This window comes from Neovison vison, chromosome 2, assembly GCF_020171115.1.
Source record: "Neovison vison isolate M4711 chromosome 2, ASM_NN_V1, whole genome shotgun sequence".
Classification (NCBI taxonomy): Eukaryota; Metazoa; Chordata; class Mammalia; order Carnivora; family Mustelidae; genus Neogale; species Neogale vison.
This window is the reverse complement of record NC_058092.1, coordinates 38160795-38173304: the sequence shown is the minus strand read 5'-3', so window position 1 is coordinate 38173304 and position 12510 is coordinate 38160795. Positions and strand designations below refer to the sequence as shown.

General features: G+C 35.7%; 1 protein-coding gene across 3 annotated transcripts in view; it reads left to right on the top strand.

Moving 5' to 3' along the window:
* SPATA6 (spermatogenesis associated 6) overlaps window positions 1–12510 on the top strand; it is a 155808-nt gene that overhangs the window by 131305 nt on the left and 11993 nt on the right. For all 3 annotated transcript variants that reach the window (XM_044238190.1, XM_044238191.1, XM_044238189.1), the window contains one exon: window positions 8096–8187. In XM_044238190.1, the coding sequence (XP_044094125.1) occupies window positions 8096–8187 (92 nt within the window). The remainder of the gene's footprint in view (window positions 1–8095; window positions 8188–12510) is intronic.

Below are 12510 nucleotides of genomic sequence, written 5' to 3'. Positions count from 1 at the left end.
ATAGAAGCTCTGGTTCTTAGCATCTAGCCCATGTCACAATATGCAAACACTTTGAGGAAAAGTGGCTGTGCAGATCATCAATCCACCTTTGAAAGTTACTCTCCTCTGAAACGTTAGTATCACTAGTGTTTTGGGTTTTGCACCTTTCTAATAGCTTAAAATATATAAATTTTTATTTTTTTTCTGGCTTTTCTAGTTTTCAATAGGGGTATTGGTCTGCCATGAATTATTCCTTGTAACGCCAAAACAATTTCTGCATGTTTTTATGAGGGGATTTGTGCCTCTAAATACTATTTGTTTTTTATTGCTACCACAACAAAGTACCACAAGTTTAGTAAATCAAATTGATTATCTTACATTTCTGTATACCTGGCATGAATCTCATTAGGCTAAAATCAGTGTGTCAGCAGAGATGTTTTCTTCGTAGAGTTTCCAGGGAAGGATCAATTCCTTTGCCTTTTCCAGCTCCTAGTGACCACCCACATTCCTTGGCACGTAGCCACTTTCCTCCAATTGCAAAGCCAGCAACACTGCATCTCCTTGACCCTTATTCTTTTTTAAAAAAAATAAGATTATTTTTGAGAGAGAGAGAAAGAGAGAGTGCGTACATATTGGTGGGGGACAGAGGGAAAGAACCTTCAAGCAGACTCCTCACTGAGCAAGGAGCCCTATATGGGGCTTGATTTCATGATCCATGAGATCATGACCTGAGCTGAAACCAAGAATTGGATACTCAACCATCTAAACCACCTAGGTGCCCCTTGACCCTAATTCTTAGTCACATCTCCCTCTGTCTGACCATAGCCATGAAAGGCTATTTCTGCTTTTAAGAACTCATTTGATTAAATTGGGCCTAGATAGATAATCCAAGGTAATCCTCCCTTTTCAAGATCCTTAACCTTAGTCAAATCTGCAAAATTCCCTACTGCTCTGTAAGGTAACATGTTCATTGGTTCTGAGAATTAAGGCATGGACATCTTTGGGTACCCTTATTCTGCCTACCATACACTGTCACTAACATCTTCCTAGAATTCCCTTCTCTGGCAGTTTTAAATATATTTTCATCGTTATTTCTTTTCAGCACTTTAATTTTGTACACTTAGCTATGATTTTCTCTTGTTTTTATATAGTTTGGCCTTTGCAGTTCTTCTCAAAAAGCAATGTCAGACTTGTTCCTCGTGTACCATATATATGCCTCTTAAGGTCTTTTATTTTAACTCCTGGACATTTTCTGATGGATATGTTTTATATTATGAATATATTCAAATCTGTTGCATGCATGTTTGTTTTCTTAAGACACCATTTTTGAATAAAAGTTCTTAATGTAGCCCAGTTTTCCTCTCCTTTTGTTTAGTGTTTTGGTCAGTCCTTTCTTATGTCCATATAAGACAACTTCAGCTAACTGTGATTCTGAAGATATTCTCCCATTAAAAAAGTCTTTTATCATGTTGCCTTTCACATTAGATCTACAGTGTATGTGGATTTGATTTGTATGTATAATGTGAGACTTGGATGAAGGTTTATTTTTTCCCCTATGTTTATGGTATATCATCTTTTTTCAGGTGGCCATTTTTTCCCTTTCTCTGTTTATGTGGAAATAGTCCTGGATTCTTTTCTGTTCCATTGGGACTGTATATATATGAGTATCTTTCTGGATTTTCTTCTGTTTCATTGGCTTCTCTCATTTTGTAGTAGCATCATACTTTTTCATTTGCTGTAGGTTTATAATAACTCTTGACATCCAATGGCTACAGTTCTTCAGGTTTGTTCTTGCTTACAAGTGATATGGCTATTCTTTGTTCTTTGAATTCCCATCTGTATTCCAAAATCAGCTTGTCTGTTTTAAAAAACATGATATGATTTTGACTGAGCTTACATTGAATCTGTGCTTTAACTAGGGGAGAACTGACATCTTACCAATATTGAGTCTTCCAATCCATGAATATGATGTCTTTTAAAATTAATTTAGAGATTTAATTTCTCCCAATTATGTCATAGTTATCATAGTTGCATTTCTTTCAGTAGACGTATTCTTAGATGTTGGATATTTTAATGCTACTGTCAGTTGTATATTTTGAAGTTGTATCTTCTTTTTGGTTTTGGTATATCGACTGTAATAGATTTTTGTGTAATGACCTTGTATCCAGTGACTTTACAGTCACATATTAATATTAATAAATGGTACTTCTTTCATGTTTATATGTATAATATAGTCTGTAAGGAATGACAGATTTATTTCTCCCTCTTTAGTCTGTATGCCTTTTATTTCTTTTTCTTGCCTTACTGCACTGTGTAGGGTTTCCAAAGCAATATCAAATAGATGTTGTGAAAGAGGGTATCCTGTCTGGTTTGCCATCCAAAGAGGAAAGCTTTTTATAATTCAACATTAAGTATGATGTGTGCTATGCATTTTTTGTAGGCATTCTTTGCCAGATTACAGACATTCCTTCTATTCTTTTTTTTTTCATTGAGTTTTTTAAATTTTTCATTATTAATATATGAGTTTTTTGACATTGGGATGATTAAATGCTTTTTCTCTTTGTTTTAATGTGGTAAATTGCTTATTTGATTATTCAAATTTTAACCCATGCCTGCATGCTTGGAAAAAAACTCCTGATCATAATTTATTTATACACACACACACATACACACATGCACACACACACTACTGGTTTTGATTTGGTAATATTTCACCTAGGATTTTTGCATCTTAGTTAGTGATAGTGATGAGTCTGTAAGTTTCCTTTCTTGTAATGTCTTCCTTAAGTTTTTGCTGGCCTCATAAAAATGATTAGGGAGTGGGTGGCTCAGTTAACCATCCCACTCTTGGTTTCAGCTCAAGTCATGCTCTCTTGGGTCATGCGGTGAAGCCCTGCATCCAGTTCCCCACTTGGCAAGAAAACTACTTGAAGACTGCTGCCCTTCCTGCCATTTGCTTGCTCGTACTCTCTCTCACTCTCAAATAGATAAATAAGTCTTTAAAAAATGATTTGAGCACTGAGCATTATATACAACGGATGAATTATTGAACTCTACATCTGAAAATAATAATGTACTATATTTTGGTTAATTAAATTTAAATTATAAAAAGTGATTTGGAAAATACTCCCAATCATCCTCTGAAGAGTTTGTGTAATATTATTTATTTCTTAAGGGTTTTAAATAAGCCCATCTTTGTAGGAGAATTTTCAATAAAGAATTTGCTGATTTTGTTTCACTGTAGCCAGATAACATACTTTGTATTATTTCAGTCCTTTTAAATTTATTGAAACTCATTTTATGATTTAGTGTATGGTCTCTGCTGAAGAATTTTTTTTTTAAGATTTTATTTGTTTATTTGACAGACAGAGATCACAAGTAGGCAGAGAGGCAGGCACGGGAGAGGGAGATGCAGGCTCCCCGCTGAGCAGAGCCTGATGCGGGGCTCGATCCCAGGGCCCTGGGATCATGACCTGAGCCGAAGGCAAAGGCTTTAACCCACTGAGCCACCCAGGAGCCCCTCTGCTGAAGAATTTGTCATATATACTTGAGAAGAATGTATATTCTGCTAGTCTAGAGTGTTCTGTAGATGTTAGATCTAGTTGATTCATAGTATAGTTCAAGTCTTCCATTTCCTTGTTGATCTTCTGCCTTGATTGTTCTATCCATTGTTGGAAGTAAAGTACTGAAGTCTCTAACTTAATATATTGTAGGAGTTTTTCATTCTCGTATTGTGTGAGTCAGGATTCTCCAAGGAAACAGAAGCAAAAGAATATGTGTATGTGTATATGTGTGTGTGTTTATATACATAAACACATATATGGAGAGAGGGAAATTTTAAGGAGTTGACTCATGCAATTGTGGAAGGTTGGTGAGACCAAAATCTGGTGAGGTAGGCTGGATACTCAGGGAAGAGTTGTAGTTCAAATCCAAAAGCAGTCTACTGGCAGCATTCCTTCTTCCTTGTGGAAGGTTAGTCTTTGGTCCCTTAAGGCCTTCAACTGACTGGATGAGGCCAGCCCACATTTAGAAAGTCAAAGTCCATTCATGTAAATGTTAATCTCATCCATAAAAACCTCATGGAAATGTCCAGAATAATGACCCACCAACATCTAGGCTGCATGGCTGAACCAAGTTGACATACATAATTAACCATCATACGTACCTTTTCACAGCCCCCCTCTAGCAATTTGTCAAGGTTCCCATTTAAGTGTTCTTTAATTGGTCTTCCCTTCAGACTTTATTATTCTTTTTTTTTTAAGATTTATTTATTTATTATAATAAATAATCTTTTTCTTTTTCCAATTTATTTATTTTCAGAAAAACAGTATTCATTATTTTTTCACCACACCCAGTGCTCCATGCAAGCCGTGCCCTCTATAATACCCACCACCTGGTACCCCAACCTCCCATCCCCCCGCCACTTCAAACCCCTCAGACTGTTTTTCAGAGTCCATAGTCTCTCATGGTTCACCTCCCCTTCTTATTCTTTATTACAATTATAAACCAGGTTATAGAATTAGAAAAACCTTGGGGTGCCTGGGTGGCTCAGTTGGTTTCATGTCAAACTCTTGGTTTCAGCTCAGGTCATGATCTCACTGTCATGAGATAGAGCCCACAGAGGCTCCATACTCAGCGTGGAGTCTGCTTCAGATTCTCTCCTCCTCTCCCTCCCTGCTCACACACTCACTGTCTCTCAAATAAATAAATAAATTCAGTTCAAATCAATTCAAAGTTAGCCCTTCAACTTCTTATTCCTTTGCCTTTAAGCAGTTCTACCTAAGTTTTCTCTATGTTATGAATTAGGAAATTAAAGCCATTAAGGCTAACTGATTTGTCCAGGGTGATAATGCATATTAGAACTATTTGAATTCTTGTCCTTGTACACAATTCACTATAAATCAAGTATTGAATTTGATAGTAATAAAATATACCTTACAGGTATTTTAACTATGTATGAGAACTTCATTTCTTTGAGAATGACAGGTGTATATTTTATTTAAACACTATATAATTAGTGAGATTGCTTGCTGCCTTTTAGTTCTAGTTATGTTTTAGACTAACCACCTCCGTCCCTAAATTTTTCAGTTTGCAAGCATGAGTAGATAGCAGGGGTAGTCTAAGTAAGATGTCAATCACCTGTATAAGGCATAGTGATCATTGATGAGAGGAATCTTAAAAGAACATTTAATTTAGTGCCAGTTTTAGGGAAGGAGAGCCCACAGCTTCTTTTAATAATGTTTACTTTATTAATAACTTTTGCTGGAAGAAAAATGTTTCTTCGTGGAAATCCTGAGAAAGTTTCTTCTGAGCTATATTATTTTGGACCACCCTCATAAAAAAACAAGTAGATACTGGCTGAAAAATAGATACAGCTGAAAGTTTGAGCCTAATTTTCATATAGGAGAGTAATCTAATGGCTTGGGATGGAGATTTTGTTTCATTTGCATTCTAGGAGGCAGTATAATGTAAATCAAGTTAAATCTAAGTTTAAATTTCAGTTCTGCCACTTAATAATGTATGACTTGGGCCAAGTTATTTAATTTTTTTATTTCACTACCTCCTTTTTCATAAGATTATCAAAGGCTTAAATGATACACAAGTAAAGAGAACCTAACACAGTCCTAGATACCTTACAGGAACTCAGCAAATATTGGTGTCGTCTGTTTTTTCTGTATTTGTATGTTGGCAAATGGGAATGTTGACAAGGAATAAGACTGGAATCATTTCTCCTTGCCCTAGGGATGTGTTTCCTGGCACTAATGAGAATGATATATCTCTTCAAATGCTTGCTCTACTGATAGTTAATACATTATAATAAAGTACGATTTTTTTTTACCTCTTTACTTTTATATAATTTGACCTTTAAAAGAAAGACTATAGCAGGACTCTTACAAGATATATGTATTTGTATTGAAAATATATTAAATGTCACAGAATATAGTCTTAAAATTTGAAGGGAATAACCATGAAGATCACCTGGTCCTTTGTGTTTCCTGGGGCAGAATTCCCTTCCATGAACTTCTTGAACTAGATGTGTATCAACACTCTGCCAGAATAATTTCAGTAATTATGATCTTACTTCCTCTAAAGAACATCATTCTGATTTTAGAATGCTCTATTAATTAGAATGTTCTTCCCTATTTTTTCCTTTTTTCTCCTTATAATTCTGCCCTTGCTGCTTATTACCCGTAGAGCTTCACAGAATAAACAGCTTTGTTCCGCAGGTTCCACAGGAACCATATCTTAGTCATTTTTTTTTTAATCTCATAGGATAGTAAGTACCCAATTCAAAATAGGGATTTATTTAATGAAAACTAAAAGTTCAGATTTTTTTAAGTACTTCTGTATTTTTTTATATATAAACTTTAAAATTTAGTCAACATTTTTTATTTCTCTTGGTCAAAAATTATTTTTTTCAACTGTATTGACAAAATTAAACAAGGAATATTGATTTATGCTTATGTATAATACCACTTATATAATTTAGAAATGAATGGCTTTTTCCAAGGAAAGAATTAAAAATTAAATATTATTTACATCTCTTTCATTCATTCCTTCTTGTAACATAATCTGTTTCTGAAGATTGAAAACATATTACATTTTTAAAAATTTCTTACACTTTATTTTGTAGTGTCTTTTGTACTCATTACAGACGTTAATGCTCTACTTCACTGATTCATCAGACTGTACAAAAATAACCAACATTCAGCTATATGATAGTTAAGAAGAAGATCTAAAACCTAATGATAAGGAAAAATGGAAAATAGAAGGGCAAATTTATGCCATCCAAACACTAAGAAAGCTGTTTAGTTACAGTAACTATAAATCAAAAAAAGTTAAGGGGAAAAAAGCATTAATAGAAATAAATGGAATTATTTCATAATGATAAAGGGTTCATTCACCTAGAAGCTATAACAATTCTAGATATATATTCACATTTTCTGTGATTTTTTAAAATTTGCTCTATATTTTATTGCTTCCATTTTTTTTAAATTTTATTGTTTCAGTGTTCCAAGATACATTGTTTATGCACGACACCCAGTGCTCCATGCAATCAATGCATGACCTCCTGAATACCCACCACCAGGCTCACCCAACCCCCTTCCCCTCTCCCCTCCCAAACCCTCAGTTTGTTTCTGAGTCCACAGTCTCTCATGCTTTGTCTCCCCCTCCAATTTCCCCCAACTCCCTTCTCCTCTCCTTCTCCTAATGTCCTCCATGTTATTTCTTATGCTCCACAAGTAAATTAAACCATATGATAATTGACTCCATTGCTTCCATTTTTTTAATTGAATGCTCTCTTCCCAATTTCATGCCATCAGCAAATTTTTTAGAAACATTTTTCTTCATTATCTTTATTCAGCTGATTTCTCACATAAAGTAAATGACTCCCTTATTAATACTAATCTTTATAGCAATTGATTTGTGCTTACAGGCTTCTTTTGTTATCCATTTGCCTTTATGTCTGTTCCTCTCTAAGGGACAACAAGGATATTGGCTAATTGTCGTGAAAGATATTTGATACTAAATTATATGAAATTACCATACATAAGAACATAGTTGCAGTGGATGATATAGTTTACAATCTATTTCTTTAGAATTCTATAGCTATGGATTTTGATACAATTACCTTGCCCTTCATTTTTGCTTCTTGTGGCTTATTGTTGCGTTTTGGCTTATGAATAATAGGTACATGTTTGAATGCTTACATTTGCATAAGTTTTCCAGGTACTTATTCTTCAGAGGGTAGGGACAGACTTTCAGGAGTCACATAACAATGTATTGTTATGTATTGTTATGTATTGTATATATTACTATATATCTTACTACATATCTTGACACAGTATCAATTCTTGTTCATTTATTGATGCAGGAAAATATCTACCAGGTATCTAGTCTTTGATAATAAGCCTTATTAACAAAATATAATAAAACTATATTTTATTGAGCAGAATCATGAATCATGAATTCTCACCTACTCTTTTTCTCTTTCCTAAGAAATCCAAGCATTTAATTCATTTCTTATAATGGGGAGAGGGAGAGCATTTCCCAAAGAAACAGAGGCATCATTTTAATTATAAAATGAATTAATGGAAATCTTTAAACTTTTCAGGATGAGAGAGATCCAGAGAAAGAAGATGAACTGGAACTGAAAAGAGGTCTTTTATACAGAGACTCTGCCTATGACAGTGACCCAGAGTATAGGTATGAGCTGGATTAATGCAGTGTGTTGAGATCTTTCTCACAGTTGGCATAAATATAACCTTTTTAATCTGCCTGGATTTGTGGGAAATTTAGACTCAAATTGATAATTATTAGTAAGTTTTATTTTTAACTATATAAAATCCTATTAAAATACTTTAATGATTTCATTACTGCAACTTTTCAGTGAAAACAAATATAGTCAATTAAGGGTGATTCTGTCCATTTTACTTAAGATTTTTAGGGTATTTGACTGGCCTGCAAACCCACATATCCAGGGTTTATTTTCAGGTATATTTATTCTCATTCAAACAACAGTTGCCATAATTTTGGACCATGAGTGAACTTGTTCTTAATAACACAAGAAAAACTGTTCTTCTAGCCTAACATTTCAGAAATGTTAGTAATAACAAAATTTTTACAAGATTATGCTAGAAAATGTCATGAAGATTTTTAAAAGCTCTGTGTCAGTTGCCACAGAATGTGATATTAAAAGCTGAGTGTAAATTGTGCGTTTAAGTAACTGAAGGTTCTCTGCATCCTTTGGTGTTACACCACTGATTACCACATGGCCTCCACCTTCTGAGTTTCCTGAAAAACAAGTATAAGAAAAAAAAAGCTCCAGATAATGGAATATGTCTTATTGCTAACTTGAGTTTTGGACTGAAGTTTCTGATCTTTACCCTGATAAGTTAGGCTAGATATTCTGTGAACATGGAAGTACTTCTCTTGCCCCTTATACAGAGTATAAATGTGAACTCCTTTCCCAAAGCTACTGCTTCCCAACCAACAGGCAACCTGGGCCTCCCATCAAGGGAGTAGCATATTACAGGTGAGTTTGAAGAAGCAATCCAAACAGGAAAAAGGAGATCCAAGAAAGTTCACACCTCAAGGAAGAACACTTTTTATCTTTTATTATTATTATTTACTTAAAGCTCTAGTCTCCATATTGCTACTATATGGATTAGCCTCTCAATTTTAATTCTTAATCTATATAATTGATTCTAATTTGGGTAAGAATGGATAGGGTTGGTAAAGGAAAGTGTCTGATTTGCATACTTTTCATATGAATAATAATTACCTGGGTTGCATCTTAAAAATATAGAGTTCTCCTTTCTTTCTTTTTTTTTAAAGATTTTATTTATTTATTTGACAGAGAGAGATTACAAGTAGGCAGAGAGAGAGAGAGGAGGAAGCAGGCTCCCTGCAGAGCAGAGAGCCCGATGCGGGACTTGATCCCAGGACCCTGAGATCATGACCTGAGCCGAAGGCAGCGGCTTAACCCACTGAGCCACCCAGGCGCCCCCAAAAAGTTCTCCTTTCTACTCCCTTAGATTCTAAATCTTTACATAGAGGGTTGAGACCTAGAAAGCTGCATTTTAAGAAATATCATGGATGCTCCTAATGCAGCTAGTGTAAGGACCACATTTTGAAAAGCACTGGTCTGTATTTCAAGTTTGCTGTAAACCTGAGTATTGGTTCTTTTTCCAGTTCACCAAGCCGTGTTACTGGCTAAGCTTTTGATTACCTGAGACTGTTTTGGTACCCCTCAGGTAAGAGTTAAGCAGAGTATCAGAAAAGTTCTGCTTACACATTTTTTTGAGATTCTTTATATTCCTTGCCACTTATCTTATATACACATTTCTTTTTTAAGATTTTTTATTTATTTATTTGACAGAGAGAGAGATCACAAGTAGGCAGAGAGGCAGGCAGAGAGAGAGAAGGGGAAGCAGGCTCCCCACTGAGCCAAGAGCCCAATGTGGGACTCCATCCCAGGACCCTGGGATCATGACCTGAGCCAAAGTTAGAGGCTTAACCCACTGAGCCACCCAGGCGCCCCTTATATACACATTTAGACTGATAGAACCGAGTGGTCAGAACTTCAAGACCTCTTTTATAAGAATATATTTTATATTAGCTCCAGAAGCTATTGAAATGATCAGGATATTATTTTAGTTTTATCCCTAAGACATATTAAATATTCAGCCAAGGAATGACTCTCATTCTACTTTCCATCTCAAAGATGAGAGAACGTGCACTCAAAGTCATCACCCACTGGCTTGCCTTACAGCTTCCATCAGCAGACAACAAGAGGAGATTTGGGGTTTTGGCTTATATCACCCCTCTGCAGACACAAATTAACACAGAGGTCCTGAGGAAGTCTGCATGGACCCCTGGAATGGCTGAGTGAGGAGCTCAACAAATCCTCTTCCCCAAAGCAACAACTAGACAGAAATGTCAGAAACAGTAATTTTAAGACTCTAAAAATTGAAAAGCATATAACAAATTGAGAAGCACTTATCAAGAAAATCTACTGAACCTCAGTAAGGGTAGTAGGAATCTGTGGCACTTTGCCCAGAACTCCTGGTTCCCAGCTCCTTGGGGCAGTCCTGCTGAGAGAGCTGCAGCATGGCTGCCAGAAGAGACTGGCTATATGGAGCAGAGCATGGGAAACCCCGTGTGCGCGGAGATTAATAGAAACAACAATGATCCCACTGGCAAGCAGTAAGAGAAGGCTGAGATCTAACTACTTGTTGGTACAGATAAAGATCCAGGGACCAGGTAGCCAGCGTTGATCTTGATAAAGTTGTACTTACTCTAGTAGTCTGGAACATTATGTGTGTGTGTGTTAAGGGCATAAATAAGTCCAGAAGAAACTGGAGAGGCCCTTAGGGAGCCGCTAGTCCATGGCTGAATGTGAGGCCTTGTGAAGGCACAAAGTAATATCCAGGGCAGGCTTGCAAACCATATAAACTTTGAATCTATATTCCAAGTCACACATAGATCCATTGGCAAAAGATGGAACAAGCCTTTCTGACCAATTAGTTGCTAGTCATCAACCTATGTTAACCCAGGGGCAGCCCCTAAGAGTACAAGCTTTAAAAGTAGAAACAACCATTTTTTTTAAAAAAGAAAAGGAACAAGAGACATTAGAAACTATACAGGGCAAGGGAAACAGACTTCAGGCATTAGTCTAGACAGGATACTAAATGAATAATCAAAAACAAAACCCTGGTAAGGTCAAAATCCAGAGTCGTTGCAGTTTTTATCTAAAGTATAGTTTTCAATAAAAAATTGTGAAACACACAAGAAATAGGAAAATCTAACCCATACAACTGAAGAATGAATTACTATAAACTGTCTTTGAGAAGGCCTGGATATTGGATTTAGCAACTGTGTTCCAAGAACTAAAGGCGATCCTGTTTAATGAATTAAAGGCATATATAATGGCAGTGACTCTTCAAATGGAGAATATCCATAAAGAGATAAAAATTATTTCTTTCATGTTTTGCTTCAAAATTATGCCTAGGACTCCATGCTTGATCTTGTGATCTATATGTGCTCTGTGGCTATCATCCATGGAGCAGAGCAGAGAGGCCGTGCTTTCTGTAGGAGGAGCAGAATGGGAAATTGGAGTGCCTGTTACTGTACACGGCAGCCTGTGCATGCTAGCTGTCCTAGGTCTTCTGACATCTTGGAGTATAAAATTCATTTGGAAGAAATCTCTTTTATCAAGGAGTTGTTAAGTAATCTTACTTAAAGTGCTTTGGGGTCTGGAGCCGGAGTTTGGGAAGAACTTTCTACCTGTGCTGACCTCCCTCTCTCTTATGTGCTACCTATATTTAAGGAAATTTTAGACCTTCACGGTGGTAGCCTTGCCAGTGCCCTGGGTACTAGTGTGCTTTTTAGTACCTGCTCTGTATAGTTCAGATTTCTTCAGTTTTCAGGGTGTTTAAATTTCTCCATATTGTAGTGTACTTCTGGCATAACTGTCTTACTTGAACGTTGTTCCTAATTAAAGACCAGGCATGAGTGATCCTTCATATAGATGGGAGTTGGTCACAAAAAGAGAGAAGTAAGGATAAAAATAATTTTAAGTTCATCATTAAAATGTGAATTGACCTGTTATGACTATTGTCTGAAATTTTTAATCATATTCTGTTATGGAACTAGCTAGTGATATAAACTGTTTTCTATTTACTTATGCATATTTTTCAGGTTATTAAGAGTAGAAATATGTTTGATATAATGTTTTAATTGTGAAATTATTTGTAACTGAGTAATTTAAATTTTGACTATTTATTTTTTTATCCATATAGATTCCAGTATAGTTAATATACAGTGTTATCTTAGTTTCAGGTGTACAATAATATAGTGTTATCTTAGTTTCAGGTGTACAATATAGTGATTCAGTAATTCTGTGCTTCAGCTGGTGCTCATCACAAGTGCACTCCATCATTGCCATCACCTATTTCACCTATCCCCCACCCCCCTCCCCAACCGTACCCAGCAGCTGAGTATTTTTGAATAACATAGGCTTGACTC